Source organism: Pistacia vera, unplaced genomic scaffold (assembly GCF_008641045.1).
Source record: "Pistacia vera cultivar Batoury unplaced genomic scaffold, PisVer_v2 Contig828, whole genome shotgun sequence".
NCBI lineage: Eukaryota > Viridiplantae > Streptophyta > Magnoliopsida > Sapindales > Anacardiaceae > Pistacia > Pistacia vera.
In genome coordinates, this window is record NW_022196699.1 from 96,440 (window position 1) to 123,114 (window position 26,675).

General features: G+C 35.6%; 2 protein-coding genes across 3 annotated transcripts; both read left to right on the top strand.

The window, feature by feature from the left end:
- The first annotated feature begins 8,243 nt into the window (after positions 1-8,243).
- On the top strand, positions 8,244-13,290 carry LOC116117968. 2 transcript variants are annotated; one of them, XM_031403949.1, is made up of 4 exons: positions 8,244-8,441; positions 9,253-10,348; positions 11,547-11,877; positions 12,786-13,290. In XM_031403949.1, the coding sequence occupies exons 2-4, from the start codon at positions 9,304-9,306 to the stop codon at positions 12,799-12,801; spliced, it is 1,392 nt and encodes a 463-aa protein (XP_031259809.1). In that variant the 5' UTR covers positions 8,244-8,441; positions 9,253-9,303; the 3' UTR covers positions 12,802-13,290. The 2 variants fall into 2 exon arrangements, with proteins under 2 accessions (XP_031259809.1, XP_031259808.1); XM_031403948.1 differs by having other exon boundaries at positions 8,246-8,441; positions 11,547-11,930; positions 12,786-13,289.
- Positions 13,291-23,305: 10,015 nt separating this feature from the next.
- LOC116117962 lies at positions 23,306-26,301 on the top strand. The gene is made up of 2 exons (XM_031403941.1): positions 23,306-23,666; positions 26,015-26,301. Exons 1-2 carry the CDS (start codon positions 23,306-23,308, stop codon positions 26,299-26,301), a joined length of 648 nt encoding a protein of 215 aa, XP_031259801.1.
- Positions 26,302-26,675: the final 374 nt, after the last annotated feature.

Genomic DNA, 26,675 nt, shown 5'->3' on the forward strand with positions numbered 1-26,675 from the left:
GTGGAAAGTTGCCATTTTGCTAATCTTTGGGCGGGAACATGTCATTTGCTCGAATAAATATGAAAGATAGCATGGATGTGAATGATAAAGGGTGGAGCTAGCAGCTAGGGTGGCAGCGTGGCTACCCTTGGTGGAAATTTGAGAAATCCTTTTTTTAATCAAATGTCTAGAAGACTAATCCACCAATCATGGAGAATGCCACCAAATCTAGCTGTAAACTGCGTAAGTATAGTAGAGACTTGGGCATTAGGTTTAAGCATCTCAGCTTGTAACCAGGCTTGAAATTTATACATCCGATTTCTCCATTTGTGTGGAGGAAGATCATCAAACAGTAAAAGTGAGGAGCTTTGCTGAAGCTGTATAAGAGTCACGCTCAGCCGTAGTATGACAGGATTGTCGATACATAGGCAGAGAGTCTGGAATTGAATCATCACCTTCAGGCATCTCATCATCAACCTCAGAGACAACAACTGGTCTTGAAGATTTGAGTTGATGGGTCATCATTTGGGGATAAACATGAAGATGTTGATCAGAAGTATCACTTTCAAAGTCAAAGCCACTTTCAAATGATTCATCAGTAGAAGACATATCAGCTTCTGATTCTGTATGGAAGGTAGATAAAGAATCTTGAGAAATACCTGAAGCTGCAAGATGTTATCTTTCTACCAAGTCTTTCAAAAAAGAGCTCATAAAATTGGAAGAGACATGATTTTCTGAAGAGACAGGATCAGCAGAAGTTTGGCGATCTTCCATCATCATTATTTCCACTGGAGCCTTATCCTTAGATAAAGGACGATGAGGCTTAGGAGATGGAGGATCTGAATGACTAGAAGAGAAAGAGTCAGGTATCTGCGTTTTAGCAGAATATTTTTCTCGCTTCTTTTGTTTCCGTTCCAGCTTAATCTTTTCATCATGTTCTTTGTGGAGCTTGGCATATAATTGTTCAGTGTTTCCAAAAGTCTGAACAGCACTAGAAGGTATGTGAGGCGAGACCAAAGGTTGACTAATCTTTGGGAAAGGTGAAAAAAAGGGTTGTGGCCATGCTATTGAAGAATCAAAAGGATTTGGCACCAAAGACATTTCAGGAAAAGTCTGTGGTTGTCTGAGTTTTTGCTTAAGACATTCTTGCTGAAGCGATGCCATTTGGGTTTTTAGGGACTTCATTTCTGCTTCCTTCTGGAGAAATTGAGCTGAATAGCCATGAGAGGTGCTGACAATGAGTATTAATTCCTGATAGAGCTGATCAATCCGGTTTTGGAGCTGATCAATCTGGTTTTGTAACCGAGAAATCAGCATAGTGTGGTTCTGAGACTGAGAGTCCATCTGATGAGCTACCAAATCCAATTTTTGTTCAATTCTATTAATGGTTTTGTTTTGGGCTAAAGCATTTTCAGTCTGCCAATTGAGAATTGCTTCAGCTTGGGAGAGTTTTGGCGTGGATTCATCAGGCTATATGACTTTGGAAGAAACCATTTTTGGTTGTTGAGTCGCAATTTCTTTAAGAGAAGGAAAGTCTGTGTCATAATTGAAATTTTGTCTTGTCTTTTGGGGTTTAGGAGATTGAATCATCATAATGGACTGGACATGTGGAGTATGAACAAGGGGTGAACGGGTTGGTTTGTTTTCTTTTGCAATCCACTGGAGAGCTTGCTGATAACATGGTAAAGGTTTTTTAAAGTAAGATGATTTAACAGGTTTGGATAGTTTTAAAGGTGATTTGAGTTTAGGTTTAGGTTTTGGAGGGATTTCCCATGAAGGTGTAATGGATGGTGATTCTTTCTAGGTCGATGGAGAATATTTGACATAATAGTCAAATTTACCAGATGGTTAACCAAGAAGGCCAACTTCAGGATCATGGTCTTCAAATATGGAGTGAAGATCTTTTTTTACTGTATCGAGCTGTCTGTTTTTTCCTTCTGGAAAGGTTTCGTCTAGAAAGATAATGCTCGTCTATTTCCCAAATAGGATCATCACGGCAGTCCGAGCATTGGCAGTCAAGATCAAATGAAGTGTGACCAGTGACTGGATCAAATTGATGATAGACAGGAGCTATTGAAATGAATGAATGGAAAGTCCAGGTTCCCGAACTACTGTAGCTGGTGAGACTGAAGTGATCATGAATTGAGTTTGTCGAAAACTCAAAGGTGGAGCATTGGGAGTTGTTGGAGACTTAAATCTGATAGTTGTTGTTCCGTAACTGTTATCATGCATGGTAGTTTATGTAAAAACCACTAGAGTTTCTTTTTTATTAAGAGACTCATAACTCGTCACCCAAGAGTTTGGTAAAAATTTAATCAAATAATGTTTGGAAATCTGCCTGGGAATATTGATGCAGTAAGGAGTATTCTGAGAGTCAACAGTAAGGAGCAGCACATCAGTAGTCGTAGGAATAGCGAGATCAAGAGCATGGTCTTGGATCCGCCAAACCATCTAATAATGCAAAGTAGCTACAATACTTCCTGGATTTAAATCTGCACCAACTATCTGTAATTGAACTTTAAGAGCTTTGGAGCAATGAACATCAGAGAGAGACATATTGAAATTAGGAAACAATGTCATTATGACTGTCCCAGCATTCAAAGTTGTCTGCGCCGTTCCTATGCAAGCATGTTGCTATTAGACAAATCTGGTGTCTAACAAAACGATTCGGACAGAAACTGGGAGTCCTATTCTACCATAATAAGATAGAGTTAGCCTGATAGCACCAAAGTGTGCATGAGAGTATCCTTCACGGATCCGTTGGGCAATGGATTCTTGAGAGATTTCCAAAGTAACAAATTGTTTTTTAGTTGTGGCTGGAATTTGACACTTATCAAAAGTACTAGTCTGGACATACTCTTTGACTGACTTTTTGGAAGGTCTAACGAGAGTTTTAAAAGTTTTAGACAAAGAAGAAGAAGACTTGGAAAAGGCTGTATAAGGATTTAAAATGGGAGGGATAGTATCTTGGATTTTTTTATTTTTTGGAATATAAGATATTTCATACAAACTATCTACTTTAGAAGAAGATCTAGATAAGCTAGTATTTATTGGAGCAGTGAATGTAGATAAAGCTGAAGAGGATTCCATATGCGTGAGTCCAACCTCTTAGATGTGTAATACCACTTCAAATGGTAAGAATAGCTCAAGAACCAAACATAAAACATAAAACATAAAGCATAAAATATAAAGCATAAAACATAACCAGGACTTAAAAGAGCCAATATCCAAGGGGAGGTAGTCCTCCTCACACACAAAAATTGGAATATAGAAGTGTGTTGGCTTTGATACCATACGGGTTACTAGACCTTAGAGATGTTGCCAGAAGATCGATTATGGAGTTTATGCATATGGGAAACTATGATAGCCGACCTAAGTGAAACCAATCAATGCAACGATCGGTCGAAATCATGGTCAAGGCCCTCCTCTTATCCCACACACACTTAAACTCACACATCTTCTAACATCATCTAAAAGGGCTAGTGAAAATTAAACATATCAAGAACATAAATGAAGAACATATATATTAAACATATCAAAGAACATAAATGAAGAGCATATATGGGATCTTGTGCTACCTTTAACATTATCATAATATTACAACACCCTTGAAGTTGAGGGAAAGTTTAGAAGTATGAAGGAAACATGGAAGAACTATGGTAAGAAAGATGTGCAAAGAAAATATGCAAGGGAGAAGTGAGAGATTGTTGATAAGAGAATAATGTAAAAGCAAGAGAAATATACAAGAGTTTTTCACAATGCTCCTCTTCCCCCACGAGAAGGTAAAAGCCTTTATTTATAGAGAAGATTAATAATTTGCATTCAAGACGCATTAATGAGGCGTTTAATACATGACTAGACTTTTTGACTTTTTTTTTTTTTACATTTATTTGCCTACAATACTTGACTTTTACAACTCATATGGAAGATAATACACTGAGTTGGCAAATTGCCATTTAGTCCATGACTATTTTACATATAAACATAAAAGACACAACTTTTATTTTAAGACACGTAAAGCTTTAATCATTTGACAAGTTTGTAACATGCCACGAGTCTTTATCCTGGAAATCGAGACAACCCATTGATTGAATCCAGTCAGCAGGGATTTGTCGAGAAGATGTATCTGGATGAGTATCTGGAGAAATGTTTGGAAACTGAGATGTCTGCTTTGCAGAGGTACTTGGTGTATGCATGTACTGTTGTCACTTGGATTTATGAAGATAGTAATTACGAGACTGCTAAAGCTCTTCTTCTTGCACAATATCTGGCTGTGAGTCTAGGTACCACCATTCTAGATAATCTAAAGTGGTATTGAATTGAGCAGTGATGGAACGTATGCATGTTTGTTTGGCTTGGAGTAATTTCTTAGTGTAGTCTGGTCCCACAGAGCATCATCGCGAAAGGATGGCCATATTTCATATAGAATTATCTGATTTTTTTCAAAAAGGATTTTTTGAATTGATCTAGTCTCAACAGGATGGTCAAACATTTTATGGACGAGATCATATGGATAAGACTGATGAAATGTGACTTGATGCTATGAAAAATATAGGCCATCAGATCTGATGGAGTGATGTATGCGAAAAAACATGATAGACCATGCCATTTTGGTAGACATAAGACCTTTGTATCGGGCAAGCTGATGAGCAAACACAGATTTCTATTTTTCTAGGGTTTTGAACCATTTGAGAAAAGTCATCAAAGAGTGTAACTCAGAGGTTGAGGATGACTGTATTGGGAAATTATTTTCAACATATGATGGACCGGGAATTGAATGACAATATGGTACTGGTGTAACATATACTAAAAGTACCATAATCATTCTTCTGGAAATATGATATCAAGAACTGGAGGTAAACAAAAGATTTTTGAAAAGGAGTAATCTGGATGGACACCTAACATATCATACATGGATTGTCCACATTTTTCAATGCATTGAATCTGATAAGAAAACATGAGGGTGGTAGCATTTTCATCAACGGTACGAGTTCGAACAAGGTCATCGAATTCAGGAGGTACTTCTAGAATATGGTTTGGTGAAGAAGATGATGAACAGGAACTGGACTGGGTTAATGGTTGGAACATGAAACAGGGAAGAGGTTTAGATCTAGGGTTCATGAAACCGATTTGTTTATTTTTAGGTCTGGATAAATAATCTCCAATGGTGTTGGTGTGACCTTTGATGTGCTGGACGGTGAATGAATATTTGCTGAACCATTCTACCTATCGAAGTAATTGTTGATGTGGAACATTTTTCTTGTTGAATCGGAGCATTTGATCAAAAGACTTCATATCCGTTTCAACAAAGAAGTGATGTCCAACAAGATGGAATTCAAACATTTCAATAGCATTTTTTACTACTAATACTTCCTTGAAAGTAGAATGATAATGCTGTTGATGTGGTTTGAATTGTCCATTCTGATAGCCACACAAATGTTGTACTTTGTCATCATCTTGTTCAAAAAGCATTGCACCCTAATGAGTGTCACTAGCATCAGTCTGAAGAATTCGTTTCCCAGAAGAAGGAATCTTCAATGGCTGTGTATGGAAGGATTTGCGTTTAAGACTCTTGACTGCATTGGTTTGCTTTTCAGACCATGAAGGAAGATTCTTAAGCATATGGGAAAGTGGAGTTGTGAGATGAGAATGTTGGGAATAAAACTGCGCATGTAATTGACAATTCCCAAGAATTGTTGTATTTCTTTCTTGGTTGTGAGAACATTTGGGAATTTTTGCAACTCATTAGCAATATGAGGCTGAAGATCATACTTGCCGTCATCAATCACCATACCAAGAAAATCAATCTTTGTTTACCCTAATTGCATTTTCTTCTCAGAGAGCATAATACCATAAGAGTGTATGATATCAGCAAATTCAAGAAGAAGACGTACATGAGATTCCTCATCTTTTGAAAAAAGAAGGATATCATCAATATAAATGTGACATGTATGAAGAAGGGGAGCAAAAATCTTTGTCACGACTTTCTGAAATATGGAAGGAGCGACCTTAAGGCCAAAATGCATGACCGTCCATCGGTAATGTTGGTTGGGAATGCAGAAAGTAGTCTTATGATGATCATCAGGATGAATTCCAAGTTGCCAGAATCCAGCTTTGAGATCAAATTTGGAAAACATCTTTGCATTATGGAGATTTGCAAAGAGAACTTGTCTAGAAGGCAGAGGAAATTTATCATCACGGAGAAAGAAATTCAATGGCTGATAATAGATAACAAGTTTGAGTTTTCCTTTGGCTTGTTCAACACGTTTATTGACATAAAAAACTTCACATGTCCATTGAGAATCTGTGGGTTTGATCAATCCTTGAGATAAAAGCTGAGTACATTCTTGTTGGGCTAGGCTGAGATGTTCTGGTGACGTACCAAAATGACTAGCTTTTGTGGGATTGATATCTTCGCTCTTGATGAATGGAAGATGGATAAAGAAATTAGAATTCTTCCATAATGGATGAGCACATTTAATAAGAAAATCTGCATGATAATCTGCACAAGAGCGGGAAATAAGTTGGGTTTTGATCTGCTCAATAGGATTGCCTTAATTCTGGAATAAGTTAGGCTGAGTGGTCTAGGATTGGAAAAACATCTTGTACCGAACACCATCAGGGATGATTCTAAGTTTATTGAGTTAAGAATAAACATCAAAACCTAGAACCATATCTTTGCTAGGTAAATCGGAACCAAGAACTTTATGAAAAGTAAAACATCTTGGAAAAATTTGGATTTTAATGGGTTTGCTGATCAAATGAGTAGTGAATGTGTCACTATTAGCAGTGTAGAAAACTTCTTGATGAGGTTTCCATTGAGAGGATGGGAGGATCTTAGGGTTGATAATAGTACGAGTAGCACTAGTATAAAAAAATGCTATAACTGAAATGGGATTGGAATATTTAGTAGGGAAGATCTGAACTTTTGCTGTAGGTACGTGACATGAGAAGACTAATGATGGAAGGGATTGTGGTATTTGTTGGATATGGTAGAAATAGTGACAATCATCTGAATCAGAGAACTCAGTATCAGTGGCTACAAACTGGAAAACAGTGTCTGAAGTGGGTTCTTCATCCATTGAAAACCAGCTTTCAACATCATCATCAAAAAAATCTATATCAGTGAGCTGAGAAAGCTGTTGCATCATTTTGGTTGACTGTTTAGGCTTATTTGGACAATTTTTGGCAAAATGACCAAGACGGTTGCAAAAATAACACTGATTAGATTGTTTGCCTATACGTTTATTTTTTTGAAGAAACTTACGGCACTTGAAACGTCGAAATTTGCGCCTGGCAGGAGCATTAGGTGGAGAAAACTTGATGCGTCTGGAATGAAACTTCTTCTTGGTAGGACAAGAACATGAGCGATCTAATTTGCACTTGATCTACAAGTCTTGTCCCTGACAAACCTTTGTCAGCTGCTTAGAACGCTTCAGATAATCGTCAAAAAATTATTTTTGAGAACAGAACTTTTCCAGAGCAAGAATGACAAACTGATAAATTTGTCCAAGAGAAGTGGAACCAAGTTGTTTGCTTTAAGACTGCATAAGCTTGGTTGCTTCATGACTTGGGGATTCTGAAATAGATGCTAAAAAGGCTTGCTTCATGTTAGGATCATCCATACCCCTAAGTATATGATATCTTTTTATCATCTCTTTGTAATGTCTGTCAAGATCTTTCGTTTTGAGAGAACAGCATCGCATATTAAAATATTCTTCTTTGACCTGGTCCTTATAAAGGTGAGGTAATCCACAAATTAATCATAGAGGAGATACAAAGCTTGATTAATATCTGACATTTGGATGAACAAATTTTATCTGTACTCCTATAATTTAATTCTATATCATTTTTCCTTTTGTTGCCACACCCTTCTTCTTCTATGTTTTCTAAATTCTAACAATTAAAAATATATTTTTCTCCTCCTATTAGTGATTATAATAAATTCATTTTGTTTTATATGAATACTTAAAGATTTTTAGAACGCTCCCATAAATGATTTATGGTTTCATCCTATAAATGACTTTAAATCGATTAAACGTAATTAGGAGATAAAAAAGTGATATAAATTATGTGGCAGAGCGGATGATGACATTAATATAAATTTATAGAATTCATCTCAGTTATTGGATTAAATAAAGTGAACGGCTCACATTTAATTTTAGAGTTGTAAGTTAGAAGCCCCAACTCACGTTCATAAGATATTACCATATTAGTAACAAAAATATAATATATGATAATATTATATAACGACTCACTACAGACAGCGAAGTTGTATACTTACGTGGCAACAGAACTGGACAGTATTGTAGAGTCAATCACCGGAGAGAATCCTCCCACCTCCCTTTCCTCTGTTTAACAATTTCGCCATTATACCCTCTCAGCTCTCCAGCAGCAAACCCTAATTTACAGATTTTTGCTTCCAATCTGCATATCAAAATTTACCTTTACTGTCTTGCAAGGTCAGTTCTCTCTTCTCGGTTTCTTTCTATATGCCTTTGTATATGAAGTTGAAGTTCTTTTTTTTTTTTTTTTTTTTATCTTCTAATATTATGGAAGAGAAGTTTGAGTGTGTGCAGGCATTTAAAATAGTAAAATACTTAAAAAAAAAAATAATTACTGTTCATTTTGTGCAGTGATGATTTTAAATGCTGTGAGCATAATTAGAATTTTTCAGGAAATTTAGATTTTAGTAATTAATGCCAAGTTGAGAAAGGAAAAAAAATAAATTAATGCTTGGTTTTTCTTATATTTGCTAGTTATTTGCAAAGGTTGGTAGTGGTGCATTAAAGAACAAAAAAAAAATTGAAAATAGATAATCTGGAAAACTAAGAGGTTAATCTTGGTCAGGCTTGTGGATTTGCTCCCACAAGGCCCTTGATTCAAGTGCTGATGACCACCTACGTAGTAAACAGCTATGTTTTCCTTCTTCCAGGAGATTATAGGGTTTGGTGTCCTAAATTAGAACTTGAGTTGGTAAGCAGGTTGGCCGATTTTAAGGTTATAAAAAGAAAGTGGTAACACTTTATTTGGTAAATACAATTCCATGAATTAGGCATTGGGTAGATACTTGCTGGGTTATTGGGATTTAGGTTGTTTCTGATGTTAGGTTTTCAGCTGAAGGACTATGTTTTAATTTTTTTTTATAGCGATAATCAGTTGACTTTTGGTAGGGATGGCTTGTTGACTAAATTTCGTGTTGTGTCATTGATGTTACTGGCTCTTTTGGCTTGACTGATTCCAGTTTCATCTGTGCTATCCACAAAAAAACAGGGTGGTCGCTGTTTCTTTGAATTTAGCTGGCTAGCTTACTGAAAGGTTTTCATGGCTGGCAATGGCCTGCCATCTCTTGGTCGTGTGAAGCTCACAGATCTAATACCATCTGAAGGCCTTCCTTCTGACTCGTACAAGCTATCTGTCTCAACTCTATCACAATCATTTGCTCAATATTCTGCTGCTATCATTCAGTTTCCGGCTAGTGATGGGCCTCTCTTGAGATCTTGTTTAGATTCTGCTCGTCTCTACTTCCATCAAAGGCCTCCTTACCCGGCGGCAGAAATGATTCATACAAATGATTCTCGTGAGTGGTGTAAAACGTCTGGTTACTATGCTGATCCTCAACAGTGGCATGAAACATATGATTACAGACCTGGCCTGACTCATTCAGAAGCTGGCAACTCATTGGAATTTCCTCCAGCTGGTTTGCCAGATCTATTTTCTCTGCTTGGCAAGGCAGCTCGTGATATACTGGATGCAATCAGCTACTATTTGAACTTGCGTAGTTCTCCATTTACTGAAGTACTTGATAATGTTCCCTTGAGAAGTCGGGAGATATCATCTTCGGTATTGTCTGTTTGCTGTCATGCAAGGCCATCATTTCAGGGAGCACAACACCATAATTTAACATCTCAAGAGGATGGTCAGTTGGTTATGTTTCCTGATCATGACCACAATGTTGACAAAAGCCTTGTCTCTATTGTTAAATCAGATAAGGCCGGTTTACATGTAAGAGACTTTAATGGTCGGTGGGTTCTTGTGGATGGGGATCTTGGCCCTCAAGAAGCTGTCGTTTACCCTGGACTTGCACTTTATCAAGCAACTGCTGGTTATGTCAATCCTGCACTGCACAGAACAGAGATCAATAATATGCAGGGTAACATGTATGGACGATTTTCATTGGCATTCAAACTCATGCCTAAATCAATGAGCAGTCTCAGTTGTTCCGAGATGAGAGCAGCTGGTCATGGGGTTGAAGCTCAGTTCCAGCTTCCCATACCAGTTGATGACTTCATGCAGAGATCTCATCCAACAGATCAGCTCTTTAGCAGGCAAAGTTTCCAGAGTTTCAGTTTCCCTACGGCCCAAGATGGTAAGCAAAATTATAGGAACATTCATCTTTGCTTTGCTTGATTAGAGAAGTTATCTTTTGATAAAATTTCTGCCTACCATTTAGATGGAAATTACTCTCATGGATTGTCTTTCTGACTTTGATTGGGCTTTTCATTTCACGTTATAAATCTTTTTCTGGTCACATGCGTTACTCAATTTACAAACGAGAACTTGAAAAAGTCAATAAACACATTGAATGGGGAGAAAGATACATATATGGTGATCTTGGGCTTGGATCATGTCGCATTGAAATTTGTTGATTGTCTCTGAGTATTATCTTATCCCTAGAATTTGTTGTCTGCCTTTCTTTCCAATGACTTTGCAAATCTTATGTGGAAACTAGGCCTCAATTCTTCCTTTCTTTTCTTTCAATGTGTATGCATTTGTTGTTATCCTAGTATTCATGTTTCTTAGCTGTTAACATTCATTATTGAATTGGACAGTGCATGTTATCTTCATTAGATTGTTACTATGCTTCATCTATGGGTTCTCTTAACTCATTCCCTTATTAATTAAGAATTTTGTAGGTAATTCTGACCTTAGATTGTATTGTTAGGTATTAAGCAGAAAGTTAGCAGTGTATCTGTTTAAGGCTTTTCCTCTGATTTCTCCATAACTGAGGCTTGCCTCTGTAGAATGGTTATGCCTTTAAAAATGTCTCAAGCAATAATCTTGATCAATGTTTGGTTTGTAAAGAGATAGCTCGTGGCTGATGTCTTATCTATATAACTAGAATATGACAATTATTTTCTGTTATTAAAGTACTTAAATAATAATTAAATCCTGGATATCAGCTTACCAAATGTGCATGCTAATGTAAAGTTTAATCGAATTAAGGGAAGAAAGTCTAGTAAATAGGATAGATCAGACTGCACGAATCCTGAAGTTTGCCATTCTGAAAAGGTGGCCAAAAAATTACATTCTGCTACCTTTTCGTGTATCATTTCCCTCGGGTGCCTTGGTAATAAAAGAAACTGTTGTTTAGCATTTAGTCTTCTTCTGCTGTCACAAGAGGTTTTTTCAGAGGGGTTTTTTGAATTGTAGTCCTAATAAAATATTCTTGCTGTTTCATTCTTGTTGGATCATTTGATTGTGTATTATCATTGTTTCTTGTTGGAGTAGTTCTTAGTGAGAAGCTTTTAACAGCAGGTCCTTGGATCGATGAAATGCTGGTACAGGATCTATGAAGCCATTGATGAGGAGGAGGAAGAATAATTCGAGATGCAAACCTCTGCCACCTTCCAAGAGGTTACGGCTGGAGGCCCAGAGAGTTCTGAAGGAGAGGGTTCAGGACATCGCAGACAAGAAGGGCATCAAGCTCAGATTCTGTAACCTCAGGGAGTGTGAGAGCCACATTCATGCTCTTGATAGCCCATGTGCTAATATAAGAATGGAGATCAAGTGGCCAGCTGGAGTACCATTTGTTCATCCCCATGATCTACCAAATAAAGCAAAGATTAGTTTTCTTGAAGCTTATGAACCGGGTTGGACAGCCACTCACGATATGGAGTTAAGTCCATCTGAACCTAGGCAGACCAGTCAACACTCAGCTAACTGTAATTGTAATACTCTTGTTCAAATCTCAAATTTGCACAACCATGTGTCTTTTCCACTACATGTTTCATATTGTTCATGTTACTCAAGTGCACACACTGCAGGGTGTCCCATGAATATCTTGCTGGCTAAATGCTCATGGGTTTTAGTTTTTCATTTTCTTTTTTTATTCAGAATTAACCTCTTTCGAGAAAATGATTTTTGGACTGATTATTGTAAATCACTGATTCATATGCTGTATATTCTACTAATAAAGTTGTTGCATTAAGATTGATATACGAAAAGAAAATATTCTTTTTCTTGTGCACTAGTTAAAAAAAAAAAAAAAAAAATATAAGGTCTCTGGTGATTGTAGTGTTTAATATCAGAGAAAGTGTACTCAGGGCGTGGTACTACAGCTCCATATACAACCTGTGAACACATCTGTTCAAGTGCCTTTTTTATCTGCATAAAGAGAACTTTAGCCTACTATTTAGTCCTAATACATACTTACTCTTTCCTTTCTATATTTTTCATTACACAATGATAAAATGTACACTTTTTGAGTATTCAATATCTCTAGATTACTCATAGATTAATCATAAATATTAGCTCCTGAAAGATAATTCACTGATTTAATGTTTTAAGTTATTATTCGAGCTACTCCTTTGGGTGAATGTTCGGGTCATGTGTATAATCAATGAAATCCTTTGTGAATGGTGGTGTATATTATGTTTTTGATCTTTTGTAGTATAATCTTCGATGTGCTTTTTGTCGTCCCTTCTTATTCCCTGTTTTAATTTGTATCTTCTTTCTTGAATTTGCTTTTTCCTCCTGGCCTTCGGTTGCCATGACTGATTGTGTGTTCATTCTTGTGTCTGCAGGAATGGATTTCCATAATTTCCGATATGTGGCCACTGTTGATCAGCTTGTGACTACTTGGCTTGCTGTAAATTATTTCAACTGATTACAGTTTCTGTCACGTGGACATTGCAATGCTTAGCTGGGATTAATCGCCTCTCTTGGGTATATCACTGCTCCATTTTCCAGTTTTCGCATTTCATGTAACAGTCATTATACATGCTGTAATTGCAAACCAGTGATAGATTGTAAATAGAAAAGTTTCCGGGAAATCTTTTTTATTTCCTTGTTAGTTGTCTCTTTAAGGTATTGCTCTGGGAGCATCATATTTACTAGAGAAGAAAGGAATAATAGGAATTTTGTGGATTTAATGGCTTGAGGCATAGTTGTTAACTTAAATTTTGCACCCACATTGTAGTTTTTCAGTGTTTGATTTGTTTAGGGTTTATCCAACACATTTATGAGTAAAAACATCTGTTGCAAATGAATAGAAGATAGCAAAAGTCTGCAATATTGTTTTTTTTTTTTTTTTTTTAGTTTAAATAAACTGAATTATATTTATTGTGGTTTTATTCTGCAGTACCGGTCGATATGGGTTTAAATGGGTCTAGCAACATTATATATACAAGTATGTGGATTATTGATAATGTATATTTGGGGCCTTAAATGGCTAATAATAATTGTTAGATTGACTTGGATTAAGGGTTCACAGTAAAATCTAAGTAATGCAGGTGAGAAAATCTTCCTTACAATTGATGTTTTTACAACCATCCAATCATGGAGTGCCACATCAGTGCAAGTGAGATACACTTGTCCCATGAAACCTCATCAAATAGTTGTACCAACATCCGATGAAACCTGATTGAGTAGCTGTACAAACATTTGATGTCCGGAAGATTTTTTTTGGTAATATCCGGTGGTAGCTACCTGTTTGATATTGTCAGTGTCATCAAGCTTTGTGTGTACTGCCTTAACATTAGTTGGATTGACTTGAATTTAAAGGTTTGGATATATTGCCTCAACTTTAGTTGGATTGATTTGAATTAAAGGTAATCTCAATAATGAAACAGTTGTTACTAATCAGATAATATCATGAAGCTAGTAACATAGTATGTTTCAAAGCTGCATGTTATAGTATTATATAGGGGTGATCGATTTTGGTTACCTTGCATTTTTTGAAGGAAATGGAAGCGGAAGTGGAACTGGTTGGTTCTTAAGATTTTGGACCGAAACCGGCTAGTTTTGGTTCCTAGAAACCTGGAACCGGAACTTGAAATATAGGTTTCGGTTTCGGTTTCAGTTCCGGGTACCCAGGTAATTTTAATTACCCCTTACTTTTAAAAAAATGATAAATACACCTCACAAAAATTACAAATACACTCCCAATAGTTTACAAAAGTTATAATTCTATCCTGGTTCCTATCTGAGTACCCAAGCCTTGGTTTCGGTTCTCGGTTTCAGCACTGCAAGAACCGGAACCGGACTCAGGAATTCCCGCCGGTTTTGGTTCTACCTTTTACTCCTGCTTATCCCTAGTATGATATTACAAATTGGCTAGAGATCGAAAATAAACTGAATTATATAATCCAAAACACCTCTGAATATGGGAAGCCAACCCTATCAAAACAACCAAAATGGCTGGACAACCTGAATTGCCAAGTTGCCGAAAAAATAATTCAATGCATTATATAGATATGGAAAATTACTAATATACCATCCCTGCATAAGGCTACACACTTCGATTATTTTCTTTGCGGCACTCACGGGCAGAATCATGGTAGCTGAAATCTGACCTGTTATATACCTTACAATTATTTTTTTAAAATTAAATTGCTAGAGAATAAAAAATAAAAGATTATTAACATATACATGTTGAAATTTTGACAAATAACAATCGGATTTTAGGAATGAGGAACTATAATCAATTTGATTAGTCTATATTTTGAGTTTGACTTTACTATGGGAGTAAAGGACTTTTTCCCACTCAAGGTTTGACCTAATGACACTTCTACCAAAAAGTTCCAAAATGACACTTTACTATCCACAGTACAAATTTATTACTAAAGACATGATAGTCAAAAGCCCCTTATAAGTAAGGGTATGATAATTAATTAACATCATGCATTAAAATCAAAATTTAAAATTCGAAGTGTTTCATAACCTGCCGTTGGCCACTATCCCCTCCTCTCCCGTAACCTCTGTAACCACCACCTCCTAATGAGTGCTTGGAAGTGCACCATACTTAATGATTTTAAGGGTATTTTGTGAAGGAATTAGGTTTAATTGGTTAATTTTACTTAATTTCTATATCTCTTTTGTTTTTTAGAATCATGGGTATGTTTTGTGAATTTTCAGGTGTTTCGATGCTGAAAAATGAGGATTTCAAGCATGAACATTGAAGAGGAAAGAATCATAAGCGTGTAGAAACAAACGGTTTTGAGAATCAGAGCTCAAACGAAGAAGTTATGAATTTTTGAATATTGTTCGCCACAACAAAACTATTCATGCGCTGCAGAATTATTTCCACGCCGCAGCATAAAAAAGTTGCAAATTGACAGAAACTTCATGCCGCAGCGCCACAAAATCACGTCGGGGCTTACTTCGTGAATTTTATGTTCGGGAATTTTTCTGACAGAACATGTTGCACAAAAATTGGCATAACTTGAGCTACACAACTTCGATTGACCTGATTCTAGTGGCGTTTTAAAGCTAAGAGATAGGGCTACAGCTTTCATGTTTTATTAGGATCCAGTCTGACCTGGAAAATGGTTAAAAATGGAGATGAAAGTTACATCAATGCATGGAATACAAGCAGATGCGGGTTCTGGAACATGCTTCAGTGTTTCTGGAATAACTTGAGCTGTAGACCTTAGATTTGGATTATTCATGAAGCTTTGGAAAGATTATTTTAAGACCTACAATTAATATGTTCACAACTTTTCCAGATTCAGAATCTATCGTGTTCTATTTTGGATACCTTTGTGCAGCTCGTGTGAAGGAATCCTAATTTCATTAGGATTCTCTTATTATATTTCTCCTATAATTGAATTTTATTCTCCTATTTTGTCTAGTATTTTTCCACTTACTTTCCCACGGCCCTAGCACTATAAAAGGATGTCCTTAGGTATTTTTAGAAAGGAATTTTACTTCAACTTTGAGAGAATTGGAGGCAAGGAGATCTACCTAGGGTTTCATCTTTTTCTCTTGTACTTCATGTTTTTTAAGGGTTTGAGGTTTGATTTCTTTATGATCATGTGTAACTAAATACTTTTCTAGGGATCCAATGTAGCCTAATAAGAAGGTTTTATGTCTTTATTAATTCTATTTGTTTTATCTATCCTTTGTAATTCTAGTTTTATTCATTGTCCTTTATTCAATCTTTAATTGATGTTATTGCTTGATCACCTTTAATATTAATTAATTGATTGTGTGAGACAAGGTTAGACTACACGCCCTAGCTAATCTTAATTAGCTCATGTGAATGAATGATTAGTATTTTGTGCATACGCCCTGACAGAATTCGAATTGGTTCATAATTTCTTGAATAATTAGTATTTGTGCATACGCCCTGACAAATGTGCTTTTATTCATGATTTCGAGTGCTCTTGTGTTTAATGGGTTTTTAATAATTAGCCTTGACTATACACCCTAGCTAGTCTTGTGTTAAAGATACTAGATTAATCCTAAATGCCTTACTGTAATACCTTAATTATGTGAGTGCGAACCCTAGAAATTGGATTGAGATAACAATAGTTTGATAGTTGACATAAAACTAGATTATTATGGTGAAATTGGATACCTAGGTTTTAGTTCATTGGATTTTAAATCAGTTTAGTATTTGTTCTCTATCAGTTTGTTTAGTATTAGTTATTTTTACTTTAAGTTGGTTACCTCATCAATTCTTTAGATTTATTCAGTTTATTTGTTTTAATTAAGACATAGTTTATTAGGATTAATTGAGTGCTTACAAATCTCTGTGGGATCGAGCCTTGCATGTGCACAGTATATTGCAGTTGTGATTCGTATACTTGCGAGGATTAAAATTGTTCATCACCAGCCATCAGAGAAAGTAAATACATCAAGTTCATATAAGCATTAGTCTAAGTTCCAAACCACAAAGATTCATAAACTTCAATACAAGTATTGAATTCCAAAACCTACTCTCTTGCTCCGATTCACCTCTTGGCCATCCTCCTCATCATTCTAGGTCTGTTCACTCTGCAACTAGTCTTCTTCCTTGTCGTCACAGCAACCCTATATGTGATTAATCGTGCTTGGACATCGTGCGATTGGCCCAAAAACCCAGCTACCCATTTGACGCCTCCAAGTCTCTTATCGTAGACCTGACCTACCTAGTCAGTTGTCGAACCACATGACAACATCATGCGCCACCTAGGAATGAGAAGCGAGTCAAGTAGTTCGTGAGCTATTCGAGCTTGGCTCGTGAAAAGCTTGAACTCGATTCGAAGTCAATTGAGTCAAGCTCGAGCTTGAGTGGCTCATTTAAGGGGTCGAGCTGAGTTCGATCCAGGCGAAGCTCAACTTGATAGGCTCGCAAGCCTCATCGCGCTTGGAGGACCAAATTGCAAGATTTGTAACTATTTTATTTTTCAAGTTTTTAAAATGACAAACAACCCCCTTCTCACAATAAACTCGAAGCTCGAGCTTGAGAATGAGCTCGAGTACCCACCCATACTCGCGAGCTCGAGCCTAAGTATTCAAGCTCGAACAAGCTTGACTCTAACTCGAACTCGAACTCGACATTGTTCATCACGAGTTGAGCTCAAGTGTCCAGATACTCGACTCAGCTCAGCTTAGCTCGTATACACCCCTACGCCACCAGCTATTGTGGTTCTGTGTGTTTGGTTGAGTAATTGTTGGATTTTGGAGAGTTGTTGTGTTTTCTTTGACTGTTGATTGGAATTGATTGAATGGTGGATTGATTGATTTGAGATTAGTGGTTGCTTCCCTGACTGTTCTCCTCACCCACGCCTACCAACTATTTTTTTTTCTAGTTTTTTATTTTTTTTATTTAGATGATGTTGTTGCATTGATTTGGATAAGGGTGATGACGTTGTATGTTGATTTGGATAAGCGAGGAGATTTTGTGTGAGAAGATTGTGGTGAGAAGGAAGGGGGAGAGAGAGGAGAAAAAGAGAGAAAAAAAAGAGAGAAAATGGTCTGGTGCGATTGAGAGAGGAAAAAGAAGAAAAGAAGGAAAGAAAAAGAAAGAAGAAAAGAAAGGAAGAAGAAAGAAGGAAAGAGAAAAAGAAGAAAGAGAAGGAGAAAAAAAATTAGGGACAAATTGGTAATTTAGTCTTAATACATAGTTGGGACAAATTGGTAATTTAGTCTTAATACATAGTTGAGGGTATATCAATAATTTCATAATTAAAAAGTGGGTGTATAGATAATTGACTCTATTAACGTGACATATAATAATAATTTTTTTAAAGGAAAATAGTAAATGGTATTTTCGTCTTTACAACAAATACACTATATTTAACAAAAATTGCTAACAGAACATATTGTTGGGTAGTAAAGTGTCATTTGACACTTTTTGAGTGAAATAGTGTCATTAGGCCGAACCTTGGGTGGGAAAAAGTCATTTACTCTTACTATGGACATGATCTATGCACTCAAGCTAGCTATATTTGAAACTCAACACTTCCAACCCATTAGCCACAAGTACATTTTCTCTTCGTTTTCCGTAAACTTTTGCTTTTAAGTAGAAAAAAGTTGTAGAGCTACAAGGTTGCAATTCTAAATTTAATACAACATTAGATTATGTTTACACAATTTGTATGCATATCGTGCTAATGTTGTGTGGTTATCAAAAAATTGAATAATACCATACTTACAAAGTCTTATAAAGATATATGTATAAAGTGATGTGTCATACCATGATTGAGAGAGTGAAATTTGTAAAGTTAACTCATTAACTAAAGTCAAATTCACTCTCCCACTCATAATATGATGCATCACTTTGTACATATATCTTTGTATGAGGACTTTGTAAGTGTAGTATTATTCTAAAAAATTATATTATCTAATACCTTGTATAAGTTGTATTATGATCAATTTAAGGCTATGAATTTGATTTCATTACAAAAATAGGCTGAATATGGCTTGAAATCAATTAGTCATTAAAAAGGCATAAAAATCTCAAGGCTTTATTGCCTTGCTAATTTTCTCAATATCATATACTTTTTTTTTTTTTTTTTTTTTTTGGGAGCCTTATGATATTTATTGACCATTGAAATATTTAACTTAATGAAAAACCTCAAGCACTGGTCTTTTTGCCTTTGACTATTTAATTAGCCGAAGTCCATTAAAGAATGAAAAAATTACAGTTTATTATATACAGTCATCAAGTGGGCAACAATTTTCTCCAAAACAAACTTGTACAAGTCAAATACTATTGGGCATATACCCAACGACAAATAAAATGAATGTCATAAACTTAACCACCACTATGTGACTTGATGGTAAAAGAGTAAAGGAAGATCTAATATGACTTCTCAAGTTCGAGTCCCCTTGATGGTAAAAGAGTAAGAGATTGATCTAACATGTTCTGTTAAGAGGAGTATCTAACATGGTCTCCCAAGTTCGAGTCCTCTTGAGGGTAAAAAAGCAGGAGGAGGATCTAACATGATCTCCCGAGTTCGAGTCCTTACGATTGCTAATAGGGGTGGCTATTGGAGCTCATACTCAGCTGGTAGTTCCAGGGTCCCGAGAGATTAGTTGTTATTGGAATAATGATTGTGATCAGTTCTTAATATTGTTTAAATTGTTTTACTTCAGTTTTATTAAGTTAGTTTAAATAGTCTAAGCAATTGTCTGTACAGTTGAGGTTGTCGTTAAGTAATTAGGATATAGTTGTACTAACTCTAATTAAATATAATACCATAGTCAAGTCTTCTTTTAGTAAACTCTAGTTGAAGATTAGTTTAGATATAAAAGAGTCAATGTTGTAAAGTGGACATTAGACTTGGATGATGAGTTAACGAAGAAAGTTGTTCTCTATAGAGTTTCTTCTTTTTTTGTTTATTACTTCCTTCTCTGTTTGTTACATGGTACCAGAGCTGGTTCGAATGTATTCACCAGTCGAACAAATTGGAAATTAAATCTCATCATTTGCGTTGATTAAGATCAAATCTATTCTTCTTCAAATCACAATTTTCTTCCTCTGTCTAAATTTGTCAGTTTGAAGTTGCTTGTAAGTAATGGAAAACATCAATGGAGATTCGGTACTCACTTCGATAGATTCGAACTCACTACTGTATATTCATCCTTCAGATACACCTGGTTTAGTGTTAGCTTCAGAACAATTGGTTGGTATTGAAAACTATAGGATCTAGAGCCAAGCCATGATAGTCTCATTGTGAGCAAAAAACAAGTTAGGGTTCGTTGATGGAACTTGTGATAAATCAGGCTTTAATTATTTTCTACATCGCAATGGGAGAGGTGTAATTCTTTGGTCTTGGCCTGGATTTTCAACACAGTTTTGAAGGAGATTTTTAATGGTATTGTGTACTCGACAATTGCTTCTCAAGTGTGGCAAGACTTACAGGAGCAGTATAATAAAGTGAATGGAACGAGAGTTTATGCTATTCATAGGGAAATTGCGAATCTGGTTCAAGGTACAAACATAATAGCAGTCTATTATAATAAACTCAAATCGTTATGGGATGAACTGAGTTCTTTAGTCAGCTTACCACCTCTAGATAATGTCTCTGCAAAAGCCTATCTTGATCATCTTAATCAACAAAAGCTGCTACAGTTTCTGATGGGGCTAAATGATTCTTATTCTATGGTACGAAGCCAGATACTTCTTATGTCTCCATTACCTTTTGTGAAACAAGCTTACTCGGTGGTGAATCTAGACAAAAGTCAAAAGGTTTCGTCTGAAATCAATAATAATTCAGAGGTCTCGACTGCTTTATATGTATAAAATAATCAAAGAGGTCAAAATCAGAACTCAAAATATAAGGGAAAGGAACCGTATATTGAGTGTGAACATTGTCACTTGTCTGGACATAAGAAGGAAACTTGCTACAAGCTACATGGGTATCCAACATATTTTCAGTTTACAAAAGGAAAACCTAGAACAAAGGCTAAAGCAAATCAAGCATAGTCTACAAATTTGACCTCAGAAAATGTACAATCTGGCACAAATCTTGGGAATGTTTTATTAGTAGAATAGTATAGTCAACTTCTGTAGTTGCTTGGAAAGGAAAATGTGGCAACTTCAGCAGCTAATCTGGCTGGTAATTTCACTTCTTTATATTCCTATCATATTGCAAATAGTTGGATCTTAGATTCTGAAGCCACTGATAATATGATGCATGATTTCTTTAGTCTTGAATCTCCTATTGAAATTGCATCATCCTCAAATACACTAGTTAGACTTCCCAAAGGTACAAAGAACAATATCAAACACACTGGTTCTATTAAATTGGATAATGACATTTGTCTAGACAATGTTTTCATCTACCAGAATTTAAGTACAACCTTTTGTCAATATCTAAATTGATTGCTATTATAATGTTCTATCACATTTTATCCTGATTTCTGCTTAATTCAAGATCTTTGGAGTGGCAAGTTGAAGGGAATTTGTAAACATGACCAAAGATTGTACTATTTTGTACCTATTTAGAAAATAAACTCAAATGTAATAGGTGTAGGAACAAAGAATAAAGTTGTTGGTAGTGCATCTTTTTTCAATCATGTTGTAACTCTTGATTCAGAAATGAATAAAAATTGTCTTTCTTTGTCTTCTTCAGCATCCTGTTTGAATGTTACTTAAGAAATTTGGCATAAAAGGCTAGGTCATGCCCATTATCATGTTTTAAAAATGTTACATAATGATTTGTCCACATCAAATCCACCTCATTGTTTAGTTTGCCCTTTAGCTAAATAGACCATAATACCATTTCCTTTGAGCACTTGATCTCTTACATATGGATGTCAAGGGTCCATATAAAGTACCAACTCATGGAAATGCTGGATACTTTCTCACCATTGTAGATGATTATTCTAGGATTATTTGGCTGTTTCTCATTCAATTCAAATCAGATGTTTTTCAAACACTTAGAGAATTCTTGCTTATGGTTCAGAATCAATTTAAACAAACTCCTAAATGCATAAGAGCAGACAATGGTTTAGAGTTTTTTAATAAACATTGTCATGATTTCTTACAATGTAATACATGTGCCTATTCACCTCAACAAAATGGCATAATTGAGAGAGTACATAGGCATATCCTAAAGATAGCTAGAGCATTGAAATTTCAGTCTAACATCCCAAATAGTTTTTGGGGATACTGTGTCAAAATTGCCGTTTACATCATTAACAGATTGCTAACAAAAGTTCTTAAAGGATTGTCACCATATAAAAAGTTTTTTGGCGAGAAACCTAAACTTGATCATTTGAAAGTATTTGGTTCTTTGGCTTATGCTATTGTCCCATCCCCTAAAGACAAGCTCTCTCCAAGATCTAATCCATGTGTATTCATAGGATATTCTCCCTCATGAAAAGGATATTCTTTGTATGATTTAGCATCTCATTCTATGCATGTTACTAGGGATGTAGTTTTTCATGAAAATATTTTTCCTTTTACTTGGTCTCAATCATCTAAACCACTTTTCTTGTCTGAACCTTTCATGGAACTTGAATTTGTATCTTCATCCTCATTTCTTGATCCTGTTGCATCAATTAGAGAAATGTCTTCCATTCATAACACAGAACTAGTACCTATTTCTCCTTCACTTAGTTCACTATCTAGTCAACATTCTACTCATGTTAATAGTCCTCAACTTAGAAAATCTACAAGACCATCAAAACCCCCTATTTGGACATCTGATTTCATTTGTCCTACACTTTCACAACCTAAAATAGCCAATATTATTAGATATCCTTTTCAACATTCATTGTCTTATGCTCATCTATCTTAATCATACCAAGCCTGTCTATCCAAGTTTTCTTCCTTAACTGAACCAACAACTTTTAACAAGCTTCTAAAGATCCTAATTGGGTTGATGCTATGAAAAAATAGATTCAGGCTTTAAAGCTTAATGCCACATGGTCTTTGGTCCCTTTACCATCTGGTAAGATTCCTATTGGTTGCAAATGGGTTTATAAACTCAAATATAGAGCTGATGGTTCCTTGGAGAGATATAAGGTTAGATTAGTTGCCAAAGGATATACCCAACAAGCAGGGATAGATTATGATGAAACTTTTTCCCTTGTTGTGAAAATGGTGACTGTTAGGGTAATTTTAACCTTAGCTTCCATGTATAATTGGCCTTTATATCAAATGAATGTGGACAACGCTTTTTTGCAAGGTGATCTACATGGAGATATCTATATGATTGTCCAACAAGGTTTTCATAAGCAAGAAGATTAAAATTTAGTGTGCAAGTTATATAAATCTCTTTATAGGTTGAAACAAGCTTCTAGAGCTTGAAATCACAAGCTAACTACAATCCTTATCTCTAGTGGTTTTAAGCAATCTACATCTGATTACTCTCTTTTCATAAAAATGGTCAATTCAAAAGTTGTTATCTTGCTGGTTTATGTGGATGACATAGTCATCACAGGGAATGATGAGTCCTTAATCAACAATACGAAGACTTTACTTCATATTTATTTCAAGCTTAAAGACAAAGGATCTTTGAGATATTTTTTGGGCTTGGAAGTTGTTAGATTTGATAAAGGTATTAGCATTTGTCAGAGGAAATATGCACTAGAGTTAATAGCTAATTCTAGTTTGTCTGCCACTAAACCTGTTTTGATTCCTTTGGACCAAAATGTGAAGTTTACATATGAGACTTATGACAAGCTTATAAATAATGCTGATGATCCAGTTCTTTTTTATCCAACAATTTATCAAAGACTTATAGGTAAATTGTTGTATCTTTGTATGAACAGGCTTGATATTTGTTATTCAGTGAATCTGTTGAGTCAATTATGTAGCTTCCTAAACAATCTCAAATGCTGCTTTAAAAATTATTGAATATGTGAAGGCTACACCTGGTCTAGGATTGTTCTTTCCTTCTACCAATTCCATGCAATTATTGGCTTTTAGTGACTCAGATTGAGCATCTTGTCTTATGACTAGAAGGTCTATCACAAGATATTGTGTCTTTCATCTCTTATCTCTTAGAAATCTAAAAGATAGTCATTGTTTCCAGATCTTCTTTAGAAGTCGAATATAGGGTCATGGCTTCCACTGTTTGTGAAGTTGTTTGGATAACCCAGCTTTTATCTGATCTTGGGTTCAAGGATTTAGCACTTGTTTTTTTTATATTGTGATAATCAATTAGCTATTCAAATTGCTTCTAATCCTATGTTTCATGAAAGAAACAAACATATTGATATTGATTCTCACATAGTCAAGACCAAGCTCAAGGATGGTTTGATTAAAACTGCTCATATTTCTACTAATGAGCAACCGATTGATCTCTTTACTAAATCTCTGGGCAGCAAAGTTCATCATCATCTTCTACATAAGTTAGGAGTATTAGACATCTATCACCCTCCAACTTCAGGGGGAGTATTAGAATAATGATTGTAATCAGTTCTTAATATTGTTCAGATTGTTTTACTTCAATTTTATTAAGTTAGTTTAAATAACTTAAGCAATTGTATCTGTACAACTTAGGCAGTTGTTAAGTAGTTGGGATATAGCTGTACTAACTAGGGGTGAAAATCGAGTCGAGTAGCTCGTGAACTACTTGAACTCAACTCGATGTTGGCTTGAACTCGACTTGACATTAGTCAAGTCGAGTTTGAGTTCAAGTAGTTAATCAAGTAGAGTTCGATCACAGTGGAACTCGACTTGATATGTTTGAGAGTATTTCCAAGCTCGATGGTTAAATTGATAGTTTTTAAAGTATTATGGGTCATATGTAATTTAAAAGTTATAAAACTTGCAAATCCACCCTCGTTGAAATAATGTAAAACACGATTTGTATACAAGAAATTAAAATCCCTAAATCATTTTTATCTTTTTCTCTCCTTCTTCGCAAATCGTTGTTGTCGTTTTCTTCCCTCTCCTTCGATGTCACCGGTCGACGTCTTGCTTTATCTCCTTTTTGCCTCTCAGACTCTCAAGTACTGTGAAACTGAAATCCCTAGTGAAACTGGAGTCCACTTTTAGTCAAATTTTGTTGGTTGGGGGTTTTTGGAATGTTATTAGTGGGGTTTCTGGGTTTTGGAATTTTAATCACTGTGGTTTCTGAGTTTCTGTGTTATGTATAAACTGATGCATCAATGGGGTTTATGTGTTTTATTTGATTGATTTTATTGAAGACTTAGTTCCATGGTTTTAGGGGATAAACATTCCAATATTGGATTCACCTTGAAAAGGAAAAAGCTTGGTCGTGTTCTTCTTGTGTTTGATTATGTGACACAATTAGAACAAATGGAATGTTTAATGGAAGATTTTAGCCACTTGGACTCAGATAGTCGAATAATCATAACGTTACATTCGGGGTGTAGTTTGCTGGGATTTCGAGTTAAGGATAGTGTTTTGCTAAATGATTGTTTCAACTGAATGCATTGAGAAGTGTTGGGTGTGATTTGTTGCTAGAATTTCTTATTTAAGCATGATGCATTGAGAAGTGTTGGGTACATTGAGAAGCTACTAAACAATGTTGTTTGCATGAGTGGAAATGATGGTGATTTGTGTATTGGAAATGGTGTTTGCATGAGTGCAGATAGTTAGGTTGTTGAGAGAAAGATTAGTTTGATGGAAAAAGCATGAAATGTTTTCAATTTTGTTTTTTTTTGTTTTGGAAGTTCCTGTGCATCATTCATATTAGCCTTACTATATTTTTGGTTGTCTTATGTTTATAAAGAATGAAAATAGGCATTTAACAAGACTTGAATCTTCTATTTTCTCTAAACATTCATAATGTAATGTGTTATATGTTGTGAGAAGTGTATGTATATGGCTATGTCTTATAGAAGCAACGATGGAAGTAGTGCTTAAAAGAGGTGAAGTTGGTCATATAAATAGGAATTAGGTGTGGTTGGACATTACATTTGTAGATGCTGGGAAGTTTTACTTAAAAATGAAACATGTCATATTATTAGATTATATTGACCTTTTGTAGTTCTCAAGAAAAGACATTTTTATCATGCTTTTATGTAGCGATAATTTATCATCTGTTGTGCTCTTGTGCTTGTGTTCCTAATTGTCAATTAGTATATCGTATTTAATAGTGTTTTAATTCTTTAATTATAGGTATGGATTCAACTGGTAGTCGTCCCACAGTTAATACGAATGTAAGTGAAACTGACACTACAGCTAGTAGCCCCCCGAACAATGAAAATGAAGGTAATCCAATCCACAGAAAGAAAAGAGGTAAGACATCTGTGGTCTGGTCAGGTTTTACGGTGGTGGTGCTACCCACTGGTACGAAAAAGGCAGAATGCAACTATTGTAAGACCAGACTCACCATTAATGCATCCCGAAGCACTACTGCTTTTTTGAGACATTTGAAAGTGTGTGAATCACGAGTTGTTTCCTAGAGGCAACAACAACAAATTAACTTTCCGCCCTCATATTCTAGTATTGGGGAAAGTGAGATCTCTGCTCTAATAGGTGGTAACTTTGATATGACAGTTATGAGGGAGCTTATTTTGCATTGGGTTCTTATCCATGAGCACCCATTTACCATTGTGGAGAAGGAGGTTTAACAATGTGCTTAAGTATGCGGTGCCATCTTGGGAAAAGATATCGTGCATTACTACTAGAAGTGATTGTGTGAAGGTGTATGAAATGGAAAAAAAAAAGAAGTTGAAGAATCTATTAAGGAGTGTTGATAAAATTAGTTTGATGACTGAATTTTGGAATTCGGGTAATCAAAAGATTGAATACATGGTTGTGACGGGGCATTGGATAG